We start from the raw sequence: 25,220 nt of genomic DNA on the forward strand, positions 1-25,220 counted from the left end.
AATTAACCCAGTTAGGTTCAAGATTTCAGTTGCCATCTTTCAATGCCAATAATTTTTCCATTTGAAATCAACAACCTATACCAACATCTACAACTCTTTTAAACCCAAATGAAGTATTTGAGACAGCATTGTACAATACATTTTGAAATAAATTATTACAAACAAAGCACCTATATGGGTGTGTGTATGTGCTTGTGCATGTACTTTTTTTGTTGTTCTTTCTTTCCTTTTGGCCTTTTGGTGTTTATTCTTTATTTAGATTTTGTGTTCTTCCAGTCTATTTCTAGGCAAAATACCACAAAATTCTTGACTCTTAAATATTCGCTTATAAAACTGTATGTACAATAATTGGAGAAAAAAGAACGTTAGATAACATGAATATACACTGAGAAAATAGGCTGACTTCTTTTAAACATTAAGACCACCATGCATTTTTAAAGGAAGATTTTCAATTAGAGGTTTCAGGATTCTTGTCATTGTGATTTGATTTACACTGAGGGAGGAAAGAGTTACATTTTAAAATACTATAATTATATTTTTCTGTTAAAAAATATATTGCAATAAAGTTCACAAATCTATCAGTATGCAAATGCAGCTATTTTCATATTAATGTCTTACAAACTCAAAGGTTTTTCAGTGATAGACGTAAAAATAAATGTACCAAGTTTTTTTTTTCCTTTTTACTGAAGCCACATAAACGTAAGTACTGTAATAATGAAAAAATCAGACCCTTCACATTTACTTTTTTACAGCTCTGTCATCATTACAGCCTTACCTTTGGTCTTTGTTGCCGGCTAAGTGTAGTTTCACTGTCATCTTAGGATTCGAGTATGAAAAAAAAATGGTCAAATCAGTTTTTCCTGCAACATGATTATTGTTTCGTATGTACTCACTCTCAGATAAAGTCAAGGTCCTCTATAATACAAAGAATTGTGTTAAAGTGGGATAAACCCTTTGTGCAGAGGCCAGATGGAAAGAGATCTAGGCATGTGCAGCAAACTCCTCTGGGAATAGAGGAGCAAGCATGAAGGGCTATTTCTAAACAGTTCTGCACTGGGAGGCTGATCTCCAACACAATTCATGAATAAGGTGATTGTGGAGAATAATAACCAAGAGGCTATCTGTGACAATAAGCAAACAGAACTCATATTTGCTTTTAACATGATTGAAAATTCTTATGAACATGAATGAGTGAAGCATAATTTTAAATGAAGGAAAATGGAGATAAAGGGTTCATGAAAAATATCTAAAAGTAAGAGGAAGAAAAAATAATAGAAAAGAGCAATTTTGGAAAATTGTTAATACATATTAACAGTTTGCTATTTAAACAATTATTTACTTTATGTTAACTTTTTGTTAACATGTTTGCTTTTAAGACTATACAAGAAATAATTTAAACTTGGTCAGGTAGCATTATCCCAGAGATGAGTATATGTAATTAGAATTTTGAGATATTTATTCCAAAACATAGAGTGCTAAATGATGCTGTGACACAAAAATCAAAAGGAATGGAAGTGTTAATTGACATATTTAAAAATTACTGAGCCACTATATTATGTAAGAATTATATTAAATATATATTTCTATTTTTCCAGGCTACTAGATGCAACAATAGAATTACCATATTGTTTTTCCTGGTTTGAAAGGACCAGATGGAAACAAACTGGGCAAGCCAATGAACGTCTCTGGGGATTATGGGAATTGAGTGTCTATGAAAACCATATTCCAGAAAAGAATATAGTCTTAGGTAAATGTTCTTATAATCTGCATTCTTTAGAAAAGACAATATCTCTGTTCTGCATCTTCCTCTTTAGGTGGACTGTCTAAAATATCAAGTGAATAATGACAAGCCATGTTTATCTGCACTGATTGAAATCTAGTATCATTCTTCACTCCTCAATTTACAGAACTGCTTATAATTGACTGATGAGCTGTCTCTGAGACAGGGCCATTTATAGTCATTACTGCACTCTAACTGGGGAGAAATCCTTTTAGAAAGTTCTAATTAGAGACTTTTTCTGTTATTTTTCTTATACATACATTCAAAAGAGGTACTGGAGAGTTTGTTTTGTTTTGGGAAGGGGCATGTGTGTAGCTCAATGTATTGTTTTTCTTCATACTTAAGTAAGTAATATGTAATAAAGCTTCTTTAAACTATAAAGAATTACAGGCTCACAGGAGCAAAGAGAATAGTGTCATGTTTTGCCCTTGTTCATCATAATTATCAGCACTATAATAGAGACGGGGGTTGAAGGCTTTGATTATTAATAAATTCTATTTCTACTTAAAGGTCCTCTTCATCTTCAGTTCCTGTATGTTTCTCTGTGGAGAGTTCAGACTTTTAGAACCAGTATGCTTACAATGTTTTTACAGGATAAATACACTTGACTCTTGAACAACACAGGTTTGAACTATGCAAATCCACTTCTGTGTAGATTTTCTGCCACCTCGGCCACCACCAAGACATCAAGAACAACTCTTTCTCTTCCTCCCCCTTCTCAGCTTATTTAACCTGAAGATGATGAGGATGAAAACCTTTATGATGATGCTTCTCCACTTAATGAATTATGAATATATTTTCTCTTCTTTATGATTTCCTTAATAGCATTTTCTTTTCTCTGGCTTTATTGTAAAGGTAAGTATATAATACATATACAAAATATATGTGAATCAACTATGTTATCAGTAAGGCTTCTGGTCAACAGTGGACTATTAGTAGTTACGTTTTCGGGGATTCAAATATTACACACAGATTTTCAACTGTGCAGAGGCCAGGGAGGGCATCAGCACTCCTAACCCTGGCGTTGTTCAAGGGTCAACTGTATAGTAGTATACACATTGAGCTTATTTCACTCATTAAAAATTGTAGTGAAAAATTATTCAAGTGGCTCAGTGTAGCTCATCTAGTGCAAACTTTGTAGCAATTTGAATGAAATCCAGGTCTCCTGACTCAGTCTCAAGTCCCATAACTTCAGAATTGACAGGGCTCATCTCAGAGGAGATAAACTCAACCAAAGAAACTTTTAACTGTGCCATCTTCAGTTAAATATAATTTAAACTTAATTTCCAGAATTAATGTTCAGCGTTGACCTTTCTTAGAAATGAAGCTAAGGAATAAAGTAAATAAACAGGGTTTTCGTATTTACAAAAATGAGAACAATTATTTGCAATTAAAGTAAAAAGCAAATTTAAAGAGTTTAAGAGAGCTCAAGTTGACTAAAAAATGTGCGATTTTTTGAAACCTAAAACAACCCCTATTCTATAACATTTATTTATGGTTCAAAAAGTATAAAGTTAACTCAAAAATACTGTGTTATTTCATGGATTAAGTTAAAATTGTGTTGCAAGACTCAGGAAACAAACCTCAGTTAACTAAATAAAGTAAAACACTGCCATCTGCTGACTAGAATGAAAAATTAGTGGGTCTTTTACCATCTGTAACTAGCGAGAGGTCTCTGTTAATTTATTCCATAACTCTTAAAGTATGCTAAAAAACACTATGCTGGGTGATACAAAATTACTCAGTCTCCTAGATGGACACCTAGGACTATACCCTATGCTACCGTATTAGTTAGGGTTCTCCAGACAGACCAAACCAATAGGATATAGATATAGATACAGGAGAGAGGATTTATTAGGGGAATTGGCTCATGCAATTTTGAAGGCTGACAAGTCCCAGGACAGGCCGTCTGCAAACTAGAGACCCTGGGGTGCCAGTAGCGTGGCTCATTCCAAGTATGTAGGCCTGAGAACCCAGAGGGGAGCTGGTGTGAGTCCTGATATCGAAAGGCTGGAGAGCCTGTCATTCTCATGTCCAAGGGCAGAAGAGTGTAACCCAACTTTAGGACAGAGAGACCAATTCACTTTTCCTCTGTTTTGTTCTGTCTGGGCCTCCAGCTGCTTGCATGGTGCCCACCCACATTGAGGGTGAATCTTTCCCACTTAGTCCACACAGACTCAAACTCCAATCGCCTCTAGAAACACCCTCACAGACACACCCCAAAATAATGCTTTACCACTTATCTATATATTCATTAATCCAGTCAGGTTGATACCTAAAATTAATCATCACAACTAGCATGTGGTGGTGGTGATCATTATTCGAACAGTTAAATCTGACCATAATCAGTAATGCAGCAATAATAGGGTTTAAATATAAATGAGGAAATAAAGTTATTGTCTCGAAATTTTGAATCTAGAAAAATTTTACATTAAAACTTATTTAAGGCTGGGTGTAGTGGCTCACACCTGTAATTCCAGCACTTTCAGAGGCCAAGGCATGCAGATCACTTAAGGTCAGGAGTTTGAGACCACCCTGGCCACCATTGTGAAAACCTGTCTCTACTAAAAATACAAAATTTAGCTGGGTGTGGTGACAGGCACCTGTAATTCCAGCTGAGGCTGAGGCGGGACAATCACTGGAACCTGGGAGGCGGAGGTTGCAGTGAGCCAAGCCGAGATTGCATCATTGCGCTCCAGCTGGGCTACAGAGCGAGACTGTGTCTCAAAAAAAAAAAAAAAAAAAAAAAAAGAGCTTTAAATTGTATAACTACAGTAAAATTAATTTGGAAAATAAAAAAATTTAAAGTTTAAGTCATGACCTAATTACTTCACTCTGCAAATATTTGAGTGGTTACCATGCCAGAAACTAGATTGCCTGCAAGAGATATAATAAATACCTACTGTCTACCTTTATGGAGCTTACAGTCTAGAGAAAGAGATAGATATCAACCAGGAATGATAGTGTCTTAAGAACTATAACAAGATGGTACAGGAGTACCTCCTTCTGCTCTAGTGGGGCACACGAATTATTATCAACTCATACAAATTACAGTATAATAAGTATTTACTCCTGTCCTCAATTACTATAAATAATCCTTGGACTTATTCAAAACTATATTTTGAGCTTTCTGTCTGAGTGGAGTTTTTGTTGTATTGCTTTACTCAGAAACCTCAAAAGGTTTATAACATTTCAATTTCTCCCATTCCCTGCATCAAATCCATTACCAAGTATTGCCAATTTTACTTCCAAATAACTCTCAAATATAAATAACTCTTCCCATTTTCTCTGGTACTACCCTACTCTCATATTTTCAACTGAGATAACCTTTTATCTAGTCTACCCACATTCACTTGAATCTCTTCCAATCCATTGTTTCTGTTTACAAATTTTCAGTGGTTCTTGGGACCTGGCATAGTTGGCCAAACATCCACCTCTCTAATGTCAACATAAGCCATAATTTAATGCACTTTCTCTACTGCTATTACCCTGGCCTGTTCAGTCCCTTCTCCTTGACATGCTCCCTTTGCCACAGGGCCTTTGCACAGTCTATTTCCTGTCTCTATTCTTCATCTACTTGAACAATGTCTTCACTGAATTATCTAAGTCACAAATCCCACCATTAAATTTTTCATAGAACAACTCAATCTTCCTTCATAGCACTAATCAAGGATGCAGTTTTATAGTTTTTTATGTTATGATGTGGTTTATGCCTGTAAATTCAATGAGGACAATAACTGTTTTGACTCTTTATTGGTCCAGTTTTGGTAAGACCAGTTAATATTATAAAATTCTTCAATATCAGAGTAAAGAAGTTTTGAATCAAGCAATTGACACCTATCATAACTTAATGAAGTACACACATTTAACGGATGAATAAAATATGCTGGATTATTGATGGTTCCAAACATATTTAATTTATAATTTTTTCCTGTTTATTTCATATATGTTATGACAAGACTAGAAAACATTTTTTTTTTCTTTAACACTGGCTATTGGGCCCTGCTATCCTAATCAGAATGTGTGCTAATTTGAGGGCACTCTATCCTCAAGGCAATGTCATATTTGAGGAGCAACTGTGAATGAAGTCAAACATTGACCTAGTTTTTTTGACATCTTCTCTATCACTGCAATATTTTGTGTTTCCTCTTTTGCTTTTCCTTATCACTTGACATTTCTGCCACCATTATATAATCTTTAAAAATCAAGTTCCTTTTTTGCTGTTGTGCTTTTGAAACTTCCAGATGATGGGATGGGGTAGAGAGACACAATAACAAACAAAATAACCAAACACACAACCTACTTTATTTAAAATTTTTAAAGTTACTTTATTTAAAAATTTTCCTCAATAGCTGGGATTTATAGATAGAACCAGTCACGAACAAATAGAGTTATATTTACTTGCCTTATCAAGAAATTAAATCATTGTGAATTCATAGTGAGACTATAAAATCAATTATGTTATGTATATAATATCATTTATTTTCCTTAAAAAAATTTTTTTTAAAGTAGAGACAAGGTTTCGCCATGTTGTCCAGGTTAGTCTCTAACTCCTGGGCTCAAGTGATCCTCCTGCCTGGACCTCCTAAAGTGCTGAGATTACAGGCATAGGCCACCACTCCCAGCCTCATTTAAAAAAATAAATAAATCCAAGTTTAATTTAATGACATACTATGACGGTTAATTTTATGTGTCAACTTACCTGGGCCATGAAGTACCCAAATATTTGGTTAAACATTATTCTGGGTGTGTCTGTGAGGATGTTTCTGGATGAGATCGACATTTGAATCAGTAGACCGAGTAAAGCAGCTTGCCCTTCCCTATGTGAGTGGACCTCATCCAATCTGCCCAAGGCCCAAATGGAGCAAAAAAAGTGGAGAAAGGGAGAATTTACTCTCTGCCTGACTGTCTTTGACTTGGAACGTCAGTCTTCTCCTGCTTTCATACTTGGACTCAGACTGGAACTATATCATCAACTCCCCTGGGTCTCCTGCTTGCCAACTGCAGATCTTACGATTTCTAAGCTTCCATAACCAGCTAAGTCAATTCGTTATGATAAGTCTATGTATCTATGTATCTATCTATGTATTATCTACATATCTATCATATATCTATTATCAATCATCTATATATATATCATCAATTATCTATCTATCTATCTATCTATCTATCTATCTATCTATCTATCATCTATCTAATGTTCTATTTCTCTGGAGAACCCAGACTAATGCACATACCATGACATTAAATACTAACTATAATTGCATGGATTTTACACAATTTAAAGATAGCTATGTTGATTAATTTTGGTATTAAATTCCAAGTGATGCCAGTTGCAGTGGCTCACGCCTGTAATCCCAGCACTTTGGGAGGCCAAGGAGGGTGGATCATGAGGTCAGGAGTTCGAGACCAGCCTGACAAACATCATGAAACCCTGTCTCTACTAAAAATACAAAAATTACCTGGGCATGGTGGCAGGTTCATGTAATCCCAACTACTCAGGAGGCTGAGGCAAGAGACTCGCTTGAACCCGGGAAGTGGAGGTTGCAGTGAGTGGAGATTGCACCACTGCACTCTAGCCTGGGTGACAGAGTGAGACTCCATCTCAAAAAAAAAAAAAAAAAACATTCCAAGTGATTTTATCTTGTATATCCCTCTGCCTATTTACAAAATAAGAATGAATATTTATGTACACGCAGACACACACATGCCCACACACAAAAACACAATCCTTGGTCCTTTAAATATTTCCAAGTCTCTTTATTGTTCAGATGGGGGGAAAAAAATCTCCCAATCTCCATTTTTTTCCTCTCTGAAGTTTTTAAAAGAGTGCTCCATTTATACTTTATTTCTCCACTTAAATCTCTAATACTCATTCTTTAGTTACCTGTTACTAGCTTCCAACTTTACTACTCTGTTGAAACTGCTCTTACCAAAGTCATCAGTGTTCTCCTAATTCAACATAAAGCAGTATCTTCCATCTTATTCTAGAAGTTCTCTGTCCTTATTTTGGCAATTATGATTCTTCTTTTCCCTGATACTGTCTAGTCCCTTCTTCCTGGTTCCTCTCAAATTCTCTACCTGCCCCTTGCAGATAGTGCTCTAAAGTGACAGCTTCATTCTCTCAATCCTTTCAGTAATTCTAATGAATTCAGTTCTTTACACTGATTACATAAATTAATATCTCCAACCCAGACCTTTCCCAACACTTTCAGTCTCATATCCAGTTGCCTACTAGATACTTCATACTCAGTTCTCTAAAACTACAATTATCATCTTCCCTAAACGGATTCTTATTCCTATTTCCTCTATCTCAGATATAATAATCTTCATTTAACCTTCTTTCTTATGAATGGAAATACCAGTATAAAGAGCAATGTCTGTAACACATGCAGTATAATAAATTGCATTATTGTTCACAAATATTTGCTGCCCATTCGTAAGAGATAGTTGTACTTTCCTGCCTATTGACATAGCTTAACTATGCAACTTACTAAATATAAGTGTAAATGACTGCATTACTTTCCAGCAGATACTTAAGAGCCAGAATATCGTTTGTCATGCTTTTTTTGCCCTATGCCAGACAACCAGCAGTATTCTAGATGCTCCATCAGCTTGGGTGCTGGTATGAAGGTGATGTGGTACAGAGCTGCAGCCAACCTGCAAGGAAATAGTAGCGTGACTGAAAATAAAGCTTTGAAGTTGTAATGACTGAAATTTGGGGATCATTTGTCAACACATCCAAAAGCCAATACTGACTGATCTGAAGCTGGAAAAGTTTTAACCACAGAATTGTATTTTCATCTATATATAGTCATGACAGGTAAAGGTCAACAGAAAGACATTCTCAAATATGCAAAGGCTATGAGACAACCTTTATATAATTTTTAAAATGCCTTAGATATTTCTCCAAAAAGTGAAATATGAAACAAAATTAAGAGAGAGTGAAAATTAAGGGTTTGAAATGAAGAACTGCAAGCATTGAAACTTGGTAAAAAGGGAGCTGAAAATGGCTGTAAATTTGCTTATAAACTAAATACAACGATCGTATAAACATTGAATAAGGAAATATATATAATATTAATGTAATGATACTTTGGATCTAGATTCCATGTTATATTAACAAAGACTGAAAAGTTGGAAACGGAAAAAGTTAACTAAATTTGCCCAGGCATGGTGGCTCACTCCTGTAATCCCAGCATTTTGGGAGGCGGAGGCAGGTAGATTGCTTGAGCCTAAGAGTTTGAGACCAGCTGAGGCAACATGGTGAAACCCCGTATCTGTTAAAAAAAAAGAAAAAAAAACTTTGTATGGTGGTGTATGCCTATAGTCCCAGTTACTTGCGATACTGAGGTGAAATTTACAAAATTCATTATATTAAATAGAGAGAATTCAATATAGAATATTTTACTTTCAATTCTGACTATTATAGAAGTAGAGGTTAAATAACGATGTTAAAATTCTTAAAGATAGTTTATAGAGGCTTTTAAAGATGGCAAGATAAAAATATTTTTAAAAGTTTGATCCTCCCCCTTGAAACTTACTAATACTGAAAAAATAAAAAATAACAATGTAGGAAAAACAACCAACCAACCAGCCAACTTCATCTTCAATGAAACAAGGAAATTATACAACCCTAAGTTACAAAAAAGGAAGCAGCAATAAAGTAAAATGAGGAAAGAGGCTGATTGCCAAGAACCAAAGCATGCCTTCTCCAATCGTGAGCAGAACAAAGATTTCTCTCAAAGGAAGAGAAACAATCCTGAAAAATTGTGACTAGAGTAGCAAAATCTGAACCTGGGGGAACCTCAGAAGTGGAATGTCTAGTTTAAAGGAGAGGTGGAACTAAAGAAGAAACCAGGCTGGTATGTCAGCTCTACAACCTTCAGCCTATTCTGTGAGCCACGGAGATTGCTAGAAGTAAAGCAGAGTGAGGAAAGGAAGAGAAGAACCAGAAATCTCGTGTCACTCTTCACTCCTATGCAGAATTTTTTGTCAGTAACTCATTGACAAGCACCATGTCTCTGGGCAAACACTAGTTATAAGGAAGGCAAGGAAAATAACTAGCTAGCTATTACAGTTTCTATGTTAGAGACAGGCAAGGGAAAAGGATGAGTGAATCTGTAATTTCTATTACTACGAGAAAAAAAGAAGACAGAATGTAAGAATATATTTTAAAAGGAAAAAAAGAACATAAATAAACTGCAGAAGAAGAGCATACTGTGCAAGGTAAATTACCTACTAAATATTCCCAGAGTTAAAATAAACACTTCCTTGTAATCTCTGTAGTGGGTTCAATAGTGTCTCTTTCTAATTATGTTTACCCAGAACCTTAGAATGTAATCTTTATTAAGAAATAATTCTTTGAAAATGCAATTTGGAAGGTGTGATCCTACTGTATTAAGGTGGGCCCTAAATCCAGTGACTGGCATCCTATGAGAAGAGGAGAGGACATACGGAGACATACGCAGGAAAAAAGGTCATGTCACAGTGGAGGCAAAGATTGGGGTGATGCAGCTACAAACCACAGAACACCAAGGATTTCTAAGAGCTGCCAGACGCTTAGGAAAAGGCAAGGAAGTTTTCTGCCCTACAGCTTTCATGGGGAACATAGCCATGTCAAAACCTTAATTTCAGAATTCTAGCCCTGAGAATTGTAAATCAATAAATTTCTTTTGTTTTAAGTCAGCCACTTTGTTATGGCAGCCCTAGGAAACTAACACAGTCTTCAAGAAATTACATACAACGTCACTGTGGTGGGCAGACTCTAAGATCACCCGCCATAACCCTTGCCTCCTGGTGCTCAGATCCTTGCATCCTCTCCTTGACTGTGAGTAAGACCTATGATTTATTTCTAACCAATAGAATACGGTGCAAATAGGAAGGGATGATGATTTTGTGCATGTGATTACATCACATAAGATTGTAGCCTATCGTGATCCTGGCTGGCTTTGAAAAAGCAAGCTACCATATTCCCAGATGTCATAGGAAGACAGCCACAGGGCAAGAGAGCCACATAGGAAGAGTGCAGCCTCTGGTCAATAGCCAACAAAAAATTGAGCCCTCAGTGTAGTAGTCTGCCAGGAACTGAATTCTGCCAGGAACGATGTTGAGTTTGCAAGCAGATCCTTCAGTTGAGCCTCAGATGAGACTGCAACCCCAGCTAACACCTTGATCGCAGCCTTGTGAGACCCTCAAAGCAGAAGACCCAGCTAAGTGATGCTCAAACTCCTGACCCATAGAAATTGTGAGATAACACGTGTGTGGTCCTAAGCCACTACGTTAGTGATAATATTGTTATGGAATGGTAGAGAACCAGTACAATGTCCTTTCTAGAAGAAGACCTCTAACAAGAGAATAAAGAGTTCAATAAAAAAGTAAGGCATCCGAAGAGGAAAATGTAGAGATAAAAGAGCTCAGAAAATTAATGGAAGAGCTAAAAAATGGTAAGAGAATAAATAGAAGAAAAACACATGATTGAATACACAATCTAAAGAAATCACACAATACACAATAAAAAATGACAGTGATATAAAAATCATATTTAATATGGGGAAAAAGATACGCATGCCTTTCATTTAGGCATAATGAAATAAAATAGATTTGAGGAAGAGATAGAAATTGAGAAAGAAAATAAAGCGAACAAAATTAAATAAATAGTAAAAAAAAAAAAAAGTACAAAATACATTCTGGAATTGAAGACCAGATTTGCAGATTTAAAAAGCAAACTCTGTCTAAGAGAAAAAGTGATTCAGAATCATGTCACCAAAACATGTCCTGGTGCAAGTTTGAATTTTAGGAATAAAGACAAAATTTTATGAAAATTTTATGCAGAAAAGCAAGTAGCATTCCATTTAAAAAGAATCAGGTTTTACCTGGAGTTTTCCATAGTAATAGTTTAATGCTGGAGAACAGAAAGAATGTCTACAACATTCTGAGGGAAATAAAATGTGACTTTAAAATTTATCCCTAGACAAGTTTTCCTTCTACAAAAACAAAACACATATTTCCAAGGGTAGAGAAATTGAGGGGATACATTTCCTGTAAGTTCTACTTTAAAAAAAGCATGGCAGTGGAAATCAATCAAATAAGAGATGTATAGAAACGTAGAATACAAGAATAAAGAAACTAGGGAAAAGAGAATGATAGTGAATACAATTCCTTTAAGTATAAAATCACAACTAAAACATGTCAAGAATTTTGACTGCAAAATAAAATGTAAATGTTATTAATCTTGACATTATGAACTTAGTAAGTAATACAAATCTGGGAGAGATTGATGGAAGAAACTGTAAGTGCACTAACCTCCCAGTTTTCCATAGACAAAAGGAGAGACTAGTAGAGGAAACTGTTAGTAGACAACTCTCCCAGGCTTCCACAGTCAAAAGGCTGTGGATATAGCATAATTTACACATGCAGTCTAAAAAAAGCACTTCCAACCTTTTAATGTTTATCTTATCTATAGAGGAAAGTTTCAGAAACTTATTTTTTGTGGTAAAGAAACATTTACTTCAAGTACACCAATTCTTTCAGCTTTACTTCAGTTTCTTCTTTCATTAAATTAGATTTTAAGTGAACATAATTAAATTAGCTGGGTGTGGTGGTGCATGCCTGTAATCCCAGCTACTCGGGAGGCTGAGGCAGGCAAATTGCTTGAACCCAGGAGGCGGAGGTTGTGGTGAGCCGAGATCACGCCATTGCACTCCAGCCTGGGCGACAAAGCAAGACTCCATTAAAAAAAAAAAAAAAGTGAACATAATTACTAAAAAGAATAATAAAATGAAAATCCTTCAATCCCATTTTATATGATTCTATTTGCATAATTAAACATAGAGAAGTGAAATTATGGTAAACAAAGTTTAGTGATGGTTGTTTTTGGGCTAAAAGGCTAGGAATAGAACTTGCAATCCCCTCTGAATTTTGGGAATTGTTTAGACTGTTTAATGATAAATGTAGATCACTTTCAGAAAACTAATTTTTCTTACATATAAATCTTAATTACAGTCACACCTCATTTTATTGCACTTAGCTTTATTTCACTTTGCAGATATTGTGATGTTTACAAATTGAATGCTTGTGGCAATTCTGAGTCTAAAAGTCTATTGGTGCCATATTCCCAACAGCATGTTCTTACTTCATGTCTCCAGGGCACATTTTGGTAATTCTCAAAATATTTCAAATTTATTATTATTATTATATTTTTCTGTGGTGATTTGTGATCAGTAATCTTTAATGTTACTGTTGTAATTGGCGGTGTCAGGAACTTTGTCCAGAGATGATAGTGAATTTAATCAATAAATGTGTGCGCAGTTTCTAATTGTCCACCAGCTGGCTGCTCCCCGAGTCCATTCCTTTCTTATTGGGCCTTTCTATACCGTGATACACAACAGTATTAAGATCAGGCCAATTAGAAACCCTACAATGGCCTCTAAGTGCTCAAGAGAAAAGAAGAGTCACACATTTCTCACTCTAAATCCAAAACTAGAAATGATTAAGCTTAGTGAGGAAGGCATGTTGAAAATCGAGATAGATTCAAAGATAGGCTTCTTGTGCCAAACAGCCCAGTTGTGAGTGAAAAGAAAAAGTTCTTGAAAAAAACTAACAGTGGTTCTCCAGTGAACACATGAATGATGAGAAAGTGATAATGCAGACAATTTGCTGATAATGCAGACAGTTTTAGTAGTCTGCATAGAAAATCAAACCGGCTACGACATTCCCTTAAGCCAATGCCTAGTCCAGATCAAGACTCTAACTCTCTTCAATTCTGTGAAGGCTCAGAGAGGGGAGGAAGCTACAGAAGGAAAGCTGGAAGCTAGCAGAGGTTGGTTCATGAGGTTGAAGGAAAGAAGCCATCTTCATAACATAAAAGTGCAAGATGAAGCAGCAAGTGCTGATGTAGAAGCTGCAGCAAGTTATCCGGAAGATCTAGCTAACATCATTGATGAAATTGACTACATAAACAACAAATTTTCATTGTAGACAAAACAGCCATCTATTGGAAGAAGTTGTCATCAAGGATTTTCGCAGCTAGAGAGAAGTCAATGGCTGGCTTCAAAGTTTCCAAGGACAGACTGACTCTCTTGTTATGGGCTAATGTAGCTGGTGACTCTAAGTGTAAGTCAATGCTCATTTACCATTCCAAAAATTCTAGGGCCCTTTATAACTGTGCTAAATCTATTCTGCCTGTGCTCTATCAATGGAACAATAAAGTCTGGATGATAGCATGTCTGTTTACAGCATAGGTTACTAAATATTTTAAGCCCACTCTTGAGAACTACTCTTCAGGAAAGAAGATTTTCAGAATATTATTGCTCATTGACAATGCACCTGTCACCCAAGGGCTCTGATGGAGAAGTACAGGGTATTAACATTGTTTTCATGCCCGCGAACACATCATACTATAGTCCATGGATCAAGGAGTCATTTTAACTTTCAAGTCTTATTATATAAGAGATACTGTTTGTAAGGCTATAGCTGTTACAGATACTGATTCCTTTGATGGATCTGGGCAAAGTAAATTGACAACCTTCTGGAAATAAATCACCATTCCAGATACCATTCAGAACATTCATGATTCATTGCGGGAGTGGTCAACATATCAACATTAACAGCAGTTTGGAAGAAGTTGATTCTAACCCTCACGGGCGATTTGTGGGGTTTAAGATTCAGTCAGGGAAATAACTGCAGATATGGTGGAAATAGCAAGAGAGTTAGAATTCAAGATGTGACTGAATTGCTGCAACCTAATGATAATTTTTTTTTTGGACGGTCTTGCTTTGTCATCCAGGCTGGAATGCTATGGCACAAACATGGTTCACTGCAGACTCAACCTCCCCAGCTCAAGCGATCCTCCCACCTCAGCCCCTCAAGTAGCTGGGACTACAGGCACATGTCATCATGTCCATCTAGTCTTTGTATTTTTTGTAGAGACAGAGTGTTGTCATGTTGTTCAGGCTGATCTCAAACTCCTGAGCTCAAGTGGTCCGTATACCTTGGCTTCCCAAAGTGCTGGGATTATAGGCCATTGCACCTGGCCCCATGATAAAACTTTAAGGAATTGCTTCTTATGGATGAGCAAAAAAATTGGAATCTTGATGCAGAACACACTTCTGGTGAAGACGCTGTGAATGTTGTTGAAATGACAACAGAAGGTTTAGAATAGTCCGTAAACAGCTGAGAAAGCAGCAGCAGGAGTTGAGAGGACTGACTTCAGTTTTGAAAGAAGTTCTACTGTGGATAAAATGCTATCAAATAACCTCACATGCTGCAGAGAAATCTTTTGTGAAAGAAAAAGTCAATAGATGCAGTAAACTTCATTTTTTTTAATTTTAAGAAATTGCCTTAGCCACCCCAACTTTCAGCAATCACTACCCTGATCAATCAGCAGCCATCATCATCAAGGCTAGACCCTCTGTTGGCAAAAATATTACGACTCGCTAAAGGCTCAGATGATTATTAGAGTTTTTAATTTAATTTCTTATTAGCAATAAAATATTTTTAAATTTAAGTAATGTACATTTTTAGAAGACATAATGCTATTTCATACTTAGTAGTCCACAGTAGTATAAACACAACTTTTCAATGTACTGGAAAACAAAACAAAAAAAGTCTCATTTTATTGTGACATTTGCTTTATTGTGGCAGTCTTAACAAAACCTGTAATATTTTTGAGATATTATGCCTATATGAATAGAATTAAAAGCATAATATATATACTTAATGTATTATAAAAATGAAAGAAGATAAAACATATTATTGAATAAATATATCTACACGCAAAAGTTCTCTATTAATATATGCTGTTTACAAATAAATATACATAAAACAAAATGATGTAATAAGTCTATAGAATATGGAAAAATACTAGGCAAATGCAAGCAAAAAGAAAGAGTAATAAGTATAAGAAATAAATGGATTTGATGGCGGAAAAAGCCAGTCACATGAAACAAATTTTATAAAAAATAAAATTTGTTTTGTAAAAAACAAATTTTACAAAAAAGACAATTCATAATAAAAATTTAAATTAATGAACCTTCATATTAAGCAAAAGCTGTTTGAATAAAAGAAGAAATTGATAGAAATACAAGTGAGATAATTTATTTTGAGTGGGCAAAAAATTTAAAACATACAAAATATAAATAAAATTGATTTGCGGATACAAAGAATGAATAAAATTTTCAGTGCCAAGAGCATCTATAAATTTATAAAATTTGATTATGTTATGTAAAACATGACAATTTCCAAAAGATAGAAAGCCATATCTCTGACCACAATGCAACAAAACTAGATAAACAAAAGGCAACAAAAAATAAAAAGGAAGAGGGGCTGTTTAATCCTTTAGAAATAATATTTTGTCAAATAATTATTGTTTAAAAGAGGAAATCAAACCTAAAATTATATACTATTTAGACATTAGCAATAACAGTACTACATATCAAAATATGGGTTGACTCCAAAGCTATTCTCAGAGAAAAATGCAGTGTTTAATGCTTTTACTCCTAACAAGAAAAGAAATAAAGGAAGGGAGGAAGGGAGGGAGGGTGGAGGAAGGAAGGAAAGAAAGAAAGGGAACTAAATCTTATATCTAAGAACCAAGAAGAATAACAATAGAAAACTTTACAGGGAAATAAATGAATAAAGATAAACCAGATATTACTGAATTATAAAATAGTAGGGAATTATTTAGCAATTAGCTTTAGGAATCATAATATTTTAACCAGTTTAAATATAAATAGATTTAATACAGTAAATTTGGTACTTACAGCATTGTAGGAAGAGCTGGAAAATCAGGCTTTTGTCTGTGCCTTCGGGGCTTACTCCCAAAAACATTGCTGAACTGTACTGTAAGTTTCTATAGTGACAGAATCAAGAAGATGCAGAGGCTACCACTGGAACAACTAAGTTCAAGAAAGTAATATCAGAGATTTTTACAAAAGAAGCAGAGATGGATCAAAAGAATCTACTGCTAGCATTGCATCTTCCTCCTTGCCACCCACAACTTAGCTTTGCTCTTGCAGAAAAACTCAGTATTTCTGTAACTAGGACAGGCAGTAACAACAGCTGGATTCGAATTTGCGGCCAGAACCCTGCCTCAAAGGGATCTGGGAAATGTAGTTTTTAGGTTTTTAGGCTCTACAGCAGAAGTGTTCAATCTTTTGGCTTCCCTGGACCACACTGGACGAATTGTCTTGGACCACAGGACAGCTTTGCAAGTGACCCAACACAAATTCACAAACTTGCTTAAAACATTATGAAAATTTTTTTGCATTTTTTTAGCTCATCAGTTATTATTAGTGTTAGTGTGTTTTATGTGTGGCCCAAGACAATTTTTCTTAGAAATTAGGAGATCTACCACTGAGACAGATGAAATGACAGATGTTACAGGATAGTACCAGTGATAACTTGATGGTATTAAATTTGTAAATCTTGATAAAATGGATATTTCTAATTTCTAAGAAAATGTAAAAGTTCAAATTGATTAAAAATATTGGAAACCTAAGTATATCAATAGTCATGGGAGAAAATGGAAAAACTTATTAAGAATGAAAATGGCCCCCTGACCAAAATAAGACCCAAACAGCTTTATAAAAAATATTTTTATAAATATTTTGTAAAATCTTCAAGGAACATATAATTTCTATATCATTATGCCATTTACAAAATTTCCAAACCACATTAATAGCTCTGTTATTATGCATTATCAGGCATTGTGAAAATGTCCTGTTCATTTTCTGTGGTTCAACCTAACGACATTGAAATCGATTTCAGTAACCACAGTATTTCAGGGCCCCCATTATAGCAGAAAAATGATTATTTTCTGGTATATGTAATTCCCTTCATTGTTTCCTCCCTTTCTGTCCTTCTTTTTGGTATAACATTTACCTTCAAGAGCTTAATTAAGTGTACTCACAGTATGGTGGCATGAGCTGTATCCAGCTCTCTCCCTCCTGGGCTGCTTGGCATTTGTATAATCCCAAGTATAGCGATCCCCGCACAATGTCACCCGCTGAGTCCTGGGTTGCCTTATCTGACTTCCAATCATATGATTCACTGTCCTCCGCCTAATTCCCTCTCTTAACCACCAGACCTCTGCAGTCTTCACAGCACTCAGACCACTAGGAAGAAAAACATTTGGCCACTCCATCATTCCTGCTTAAGATGGAAAGTGGCCCTGTGTGAGTCTGGGTCACTCCAGCCCTCCTAGACATTGGGCAGAGGCTATCTTTACTCAGTGTTTCCATATTGTGTAGGGTTGAGGAGGTCTTTTGGACTCAGCATCTTCCAGGACCAACCAGACCTGAAACAGTACAGATCTCCTATAGTCTGAGATCCCCAAAATTTCCTGGGGGATCATCATCATCCTACCTCTCCTTTAGGAGCTAAAGGGTCTAAGTGGGGGTTCACATGGGAATGGGGAGGTACTTGACTCTCAGAGATGCTCCCAGTGTTTGCTGTGACTGCTTCCTCTCCACCTCTATAGAGGATACAGAGAGAACAGGTAAAGAGAGACAAAGAGAGGGCCTCTCCTGATAGGAGACTCTTTAGAAGCTTGGAGTCAGGAATATGGTGGTAGGAGACTCATGCTTATTTATGTGCCCTGTTAAAGTGTTTCTTGTCTTAAATGTAGACTGGGATCTTTGAACTCCAAAACTCAGAACTTGATACTTTTATTTCTCTGCTTCCACTATGATGAGAAATTGAAGGAAGAAAAGAGTTTCCTGTAGTTGGCTAATAACCATCGACAACACTATTTAAACTGTTCTAGAAAATAGAAACAAAACATTGCCAAGTTCCATTTTCTGCCAGTCTGCCATAACCTGAAACCGAAACCATGAATATGGACAATATGCAAAAAAATCTAAATAAAATATGAACTTACCTGTTTTAACAGTTATTTTAAATAAATAATAGACCATCACTAGGTTATATTCAAGGAATGCAATATAGATTACTTATATTCTTGTATAATTTTTCTGTACTCAACAAGGAAGCAATGAGCAAGCCACTATGTGGAAAGGTATACTACAAAAAAATAATTATATACGCCTCAAGGAGCCTAATATCCGGTTGGAGAGACGAACACAAAAGTGGAACAACATAAAAATGTAAATAATTCATGATTTACAAAAGAAATACTCAAAGGTAGTACCCTGTTCTTTCAGATGAATTATATAAATATGCACTAGATGTTCATAGAAAGCCCAATCCCTTGATTCCAGAGTGGCAGGAAAGACTGTACAAAGAGGGGCAGTATGTGTTTCATTTTAAAAGATGGGTTGAACTTGTATGTGGTGAGAATATTTCAGGCAGGTAATCCAGCAGGTGAAACTGTGAACGAAGGAAAGCTGAATATGTACATGTTCAGTCAACAGTGAGCAAACTTTCTGTGATAGAAAAATGAAATGTTATGGTTTAGAGACATTGTGAGTTAAACTTTCACTCCTGAGGAAATGTTAATTTAAAAGATATGTTATATATCTTTTTCCGTAGTCAGCTGGTAAAACAATTTGGAGTATCTTGACCTGCCTGAGGGGCACACTTGTTCTGTGTGAATAGTGAGGTCTATTGGTTGTAAGTTCAGTGTACACCTCCTTCACACAGTTACTCCAGAGTGCTTTTAAAGCCCCCATTTACATTCTCTTGACTTTCTCCCAAATCTTGGCTGCAAAAACAGTCAGCTCCTCTGCCATCTATTTTACCTTGATTTTCTGTACCCAGTTTCTGGATCTGTTTTTTATTATCCTCATCAAGATATACTCAGTCAATCTAAAGCAGAGATAAAATTGTTGCCAAAATTATGCAGGAGTAAATTCATATGTACTGAAGCTTTCACAAATGAAATTGAACCTGGGGAGAAATACCGTGCTACATTGAAAGCGTTTTTCTCCCCTCACATACACATGAATAATTTGTTTAACTGAGCTCTGGATTCCTTGGGGCACAAAGACTAAATATTTATAGTTCTTTGTGTACACTAGATGGTTAGTGGGAGCTCCCCACAACAGCTCCAGAGACAGAATTATTAGCTGGTTCAGATGGGAACACATAGCAAACTTATTTCTCTAGCTGGGCATATTGACAGAAAAGTCCCTACCTATTTACAGAATTTGAGCCACTCTCCTCACCTCCCACCTCTTCCACCTCCTACAGATTGTGTTGTATTCTTCCTTCTACTTCTGATGCCTTGTAAAGTCTTTGATCCTACTGCATTACTCTCTCACTTACACAGATCTCACCGTCCCTCCCCTGAATCCAAACAATGCTTGCCTTTTCAAGATGTACTCCATTTTGCCTCAGCTTCCTTTATTCCTTCTAAGAGGGCATTGCAAAAACATCTGCTTTTATTCTGCATCCACTTCACCTCTTTTAACTTTTCTCAGTCTCCAATTTTCTCCTTTGTCATTATCCCAAACATATTTCACTTAGTCTCTAAATATTGATTGGTTGGTTAGTTCTGCATAATACAAAAGGGTTGCTGACTCTACTTAAAAAGTAATTAGAATTATGACTTCCCACAGAATACGTAGAGAGCAGATAAACTCTTAGTGTGACAAACTGAGAAAATAAACACTTTATCTTATTAGATTGTTTCCACAGGGATGCAAATGAAACAAGTGATACATCACCACCATCAACTAAATTACAAACACTGCTTAGGTTTAGTAAATCCATTATTATACCTGCAGCCATTTTTAAATTATTGTTTTTGAAATTATTATCTTGGTCAAAAGAGCAGGAAAAATGCTCATCGAATCAATAATGTATCCTTTTAACCTAACCCTAACTCCTAAGAGTGGTTGCAAATATGTGAACGATTGGTTAATGTAAGGGTCCTTCAGGGAATAAGGGGTCAATGGAGCATAAACAGCAGCAGTCAGGGTGCAGCCAAATTACCCTGTAAACCAGTTGCTGTTCTATGAACAGATAGGAGGTGGGGTCTAAAAATGTTGAAATCATGAAGATCTGGAATCTGCATTCACTTAAATTCATTTGGTTTCTCTTAGCTGTGGCAGATCGACTTTACTTACCCTGTCTGAATTATATCCCTCATCCTTACCATGGCTTCATAGTGGGCAAAGTGGGCTTCCCACCTCAAAAATTTGAGGCATTACTTGCTAATTTTAAAGATAACATTAAATTGGACCAAGTAGCTGATTTTATGTGGGCATTGTTCCTTTTGTTTAAGCCTCCATTATAAATAGGATTATTACATTTGTTCTTTTGTGATTTTTTAGCTCACCAGATTATCAAGTCAGGATCATGGGTTGTTCACCTCTATTTATATAGAGCCTGGAACATTGGTAATGCTTACTACATGTTTGATTAGTGAAAAAGTGAGTGGTTATGAATGGAAGAGCTGGGAACAAAGATGAAAAAAGGCATTTTCATGGGCCTATGATGTGACAGAACAGGCATGAAAGAGCAAAGCTTATTTAGAATGAAGACAATTCTCCAGCTTGGTTGAAAGTTGTAATATATGTGTTAGGAAAGGTTAAATGTGGTCAAATTTGAATGCCAGATTGAATGCCAGATTTAGGAATTGGGTACTTATTCTATAGATAGTAGAAAGTTTGTTTGAACATTTTGTAACAGGAGAATGACTTGGGAGGAATAATGTTTTAGAAAGATTTGTCTTGCTGCAGAATGCAAGAAGGACTGCATTAGGGAGGGATTGGAGGTTGGAAGGTGAGGGATGAGGTTTACATAAAAAGGAAGGTAAAGCCTGAACTGGAGAGGTAGTGCCATAATTATAAAATAAAGGTGATGGAAGAAATATTCTTAAGGAAGAATCATTGGACTTTTTGTTATTTTGGGGTTTGGAGGGCAAGGGAGAGCCATGTGAAAGATGACTTTCTGATTCAGAGTCAGAATGACATGAACATTGTTAGTTCTATTGCATATATCAGAGGAACCTGGTGCCAGGTGAGTGGGAGGGTAGGGAGGGTTTGGAAGTAGATTATAAAAACTGTAATTTGAAGGACATTTGGAAATATATGAGCATAAATATCCACACACAGTTTAAGATAAGGGACTGGCTGGGCGTGGTGGCTCACGCCGGTAATCCCAACACTTTGGGAGGTTGAGGTGGGCGGATCACTTGAGGTCAGGAGTTCGAGACCAGCCTGGCCAAGATAGTGAAACCCCGTCTCTACCAAAAAAAAAAAAAAAAAATAGTGGGCATGGTGGCACGCACCTGCAGTCCTAGCTACTCAGGAGGCTGAGGAAGGAGAATAACTTGAACTTGGGAGGTGGAGGTTGCAGTGAGCTGAGATCATGCCACTGCACTCCAGTTCCAGCAACAAAGTGAGACTCCCTCTCAAAAAAAAAAAAAAAAAAAAAAAAAGATGAAGGACTAAAATTCTAAGAATAAAATTGGATCAAAATAAATATTTGGTAGTAATCTATATGGAAGTGATAACTGATTTTTAGAGTATGGAAGAATTCTCTGAGAGAGATACTGCAAGATGAGCAGTAAAACAAAAATTAAACTTTGGAATTATTTGTTAAATTTGGTCATTGTGGACCAAATGTGTGTGCATTGTCCGACGTACATGGACAAATAAGATGATCAAATGAATGTTTACAATTATTTTCCACATTACCCAAACAAGTTAATTTGGTTGTGACCTCATTAAATTAATGTCTTAAATTGATTTAAACTAGAGTGATGGGACCAAGGATAATTAAAGGCACTCCATCCATCCTGCAGCATTTCCAAATTGGGAGGTATTTTGAAACGTTAACATAGACAGTATCATTATTTATTGCTTCATCCGCTCCTATACGTATTTCATATGAATATATCAGATAACCTTCTTTGAAAAGACTTATTATTTGCCATGTTTTGGCAGTCCTTGATATTACAATGTCAGGACATCTTAATGTCATTTTTTTTAAGGCTTAGAAACAATAAAACTTCTATACAAGTAACATTAAGCAGATCATCTCACATAATTCTTTTACTCATCTTACATCTCAATACCCTACAGGTTTATAACTCCCACTGAAATGTTTATTACATACTATTAACTAACAGTTATATAATGTTTTACAATGTGCTTTTATATAATGTTCAATTTGATGTTCATAGTAAATCTGTCAGCATGGCATTATTATTATTATAATTACATCTCAAAGATGAATAAAATGAAGCTCAGAGAGGTTAAGTAACTTTCCTAAATATTTTTTTTTTTTTTTATTCCAAAGGTTTATGGGACTCCCCAGTAGTCTCTATGTAGAGTCTAATGTAGAATCCGGGACTGCACAGAAAATTCACTGGATGTAAGAAACAATGATAACCTCTATTTTTACATCAAAAAAATAAGATACAAGTTAAATTTACTAACATTTAACATATAGACTGACTCTCAAAGGTCAAACAGTCTCTATGGTCATGCTCCCTGTCCTATTTGGTACAGGAGAGGTCTGGAAGAGATGTCTGAGAGCTCCAAAATGCAAGCAGCTTCACAGAGGTACCCTCTCTTGTTTACTCACTCTCAGTGTTGTGTCATAAGCAGTTCAAATGAGCCTAGATACAAGAATTTATAGATTATAGGACCATTTTTTAATGGGTACTTCATTTTTGCTTTAATAATTATTTTTGATTGTTAATGAAAGTGACCATTTCCACATATATTGAATATTAAATTTATAATTCTTATGTATTTCCTTATATTTCCTGTGTCCCATTCATCTATCTAGGACAAAAACCATAACAGAAAAGCCTATTTTAGATTGTAAAATTTCTAAATTATCTTTTAAACCAAATATGCAAAGATATTCCTTCTTATTCATGGTCTGTTGAGTTGTCAGTGTGATGCTTTATATTCTTATACATACGATCCCTTCCTTCCTTCCTTCCTTCCTCCCTCCCTCCCTCCCTCCCTCCCTTCCTTCCTTCCTTTCTTCACTCTCTCTTTCTTTTCTTTTTTGAGATGGAGTCTCACTTGTTGCCCAGGCTGGAGTGCAATGGCATGATCTCAGCTCACTGCAACCTCCATCTCCCAGGTTCAAGGTTCAAGAGATTCTCCTGTCTCAGCCTCCTGAGTAGCTGGGATTACAGGCATCCACCACCACATCCAGCTAATTTTTTTGTATTTTTAGTAGTGATGGAGTTTTGCCATGTTGGCCAGACTGGTCTTGAACTCCTGACCTCAGGTGATCCACCAACCTCAGCACCCCAAACTGCTGAGATTACAGGCGTGAACCACTGTGCCTGGCCTCATATGATCCATTTCTGGCTAAACTGCTCCTCACAAAATACACAGATGACATACATAGATTCCTGTACAGAAAATGCTGATTGAAACTAACACTAGGCTGGGTGTGGTGGGTCACACCTGTAATCTCAGCACTTTGGGAGGCAGAAGTGGGTGGATCACATGAGGCTGGGATTTTGAGACCAGCCTGGGCAACATGGCGAAACCTTGTCTCTACTAAAAATACAAAAATTAGCTGGGTGTGATGGTGTATGTCTGTAATTCCAGCTACCTGTGGGGCTGAGGCATGAGAATCACTTGAATCTGGGAGGTGGAGCTTACAGTGAGCAGAAATTGCTCCACTGCATTTCAGCCTGGGCAACAGAGTAAGACTCTGTCTCACCAAAAAAACAAAACAATACAAAAAGAGGCTGGGCATGGTGGCTCACGCCTGTAATCCCAGCACTTTGGGAGGCCAAGGCAGGCAGATCACTAGGTCAGGGAGTTCAAGATCAGCCTGGCCAACATGGTGAAACCCCATCTCTACTAAAAAATACAAAAATTAACAGGGTGTGATGGCACAGGCCTGTAGTCCCAGCTACTCGGGAGGCTGAGGCAGGAGAATTGCTTGAACCTGGGAGGTGGAGGTTGCAGCGAACCAAGACCATGCCATTGCACCCCAGCCTGGGCAACAGAGTGAGACTCCGACTCAAAAAACAAACAAACAAACAAACAAAAAGAAACTAAGACTAACAATGTTTAAGCAAACAAATAAGAAAATAGCAGACTTGCATGTCTATCACTCAAAATGTTATTTTTATTTTTATTTTTTGAGATGGAGTTTCGCTGTTGTTGCCCAGGCTGGAGTGCAATGGCACAATCTTGGCTCACTGCAACCTCTGCCTTCCAGGTTCAAGCGATTCTCCTGCCTCAGCCTCCCAAATGGGGTCTTGGCATGCTGTCCAGGCTGGATTTGAACTCCTGAGCTTATGCAATCTTCTGATCCCAGTCTCTTGGGTAGCTGGGACTACAGGCATGCACCACAATACCTGGCCAAAATGTAAGATTTTCATCAGCAATATTATAAGATGAAACAATGATCTGAACAACAGTTGGCCAAAGTCAAATTTTTAGCTATCAAGAAGAGAATTTAAAAATATATTTACATCCACTATCATTATTCATAAATATCATGTGAGCTGTATATATTCCTTTGAGGTATTGGCTAAGGATAATCAAGC

At 36.3% G+C, this 25,220-nt stretch overlaps 3 protein-coding genes across 5 annotated transcripts in view; 2 read left to right on the forward strand and 1 right to left on the reverse strand.

Annotated features, from left to right (window-relative positions):
* The window catches only part of WDFY3 (WD repeat and FYVE domain containing 3), a 309,436-nt gene extending 308,530 nt beyond the window's left edge, over positions 1-906 (reverse strand). The window contains exon 1 of the mRNA XM_050790042.1: positions 776-906. The gene's annotated coding sequence lies outside the window, so the exon portion shown is untranslated. The remainder of the gene's footprint in view (positions 1-775) is intronic.
* Positions 1-25,220, forward strand: part of OCIAD2 (OCIA domain containing 2) — a 1,147,735-nt gene that overhangs the window by 787,888 nt on the left and 334,627 nt on the right. The gene's annotated exons all lie outside the window — the stretch shown is intronic.
* Positions 1-25,220, forward strand: part of LOC126954577 (uncharacterized) — a 33,233-nt gene that overhangs the window by 2,518 nt on the left and 5,495 nt on the right. For all 3 annotated transcript variants that reach the window (XM_050790198.1, XM_050790200.1, XM_050790199.1), the window contains exon 2: positions 1,596-1,747. In XM_050790198.1, the coding sequence (XP_050646155.1) occupies positions 1,596-1,747 (152 nt within the window). The remainder of the gene's footprint in view (positions 1-1,595; positions 1,748-25,220) is intronic.

This window comes from Macaca thibetana, chromosome 5 (genome assembly GCF_024542745.1).
Source record: "Macaca thibetana thibetana isolate TM-01 chromosome 5, ASM2454274v1, whole genome shotgun sequence".
Taxonomy (NCBI): domain Eukaryota; kingdom Metazoa; phylum Chordata; class Mammalia; order Primates; family Cercopithecidae; genus Macaca; species Macaca thibetana.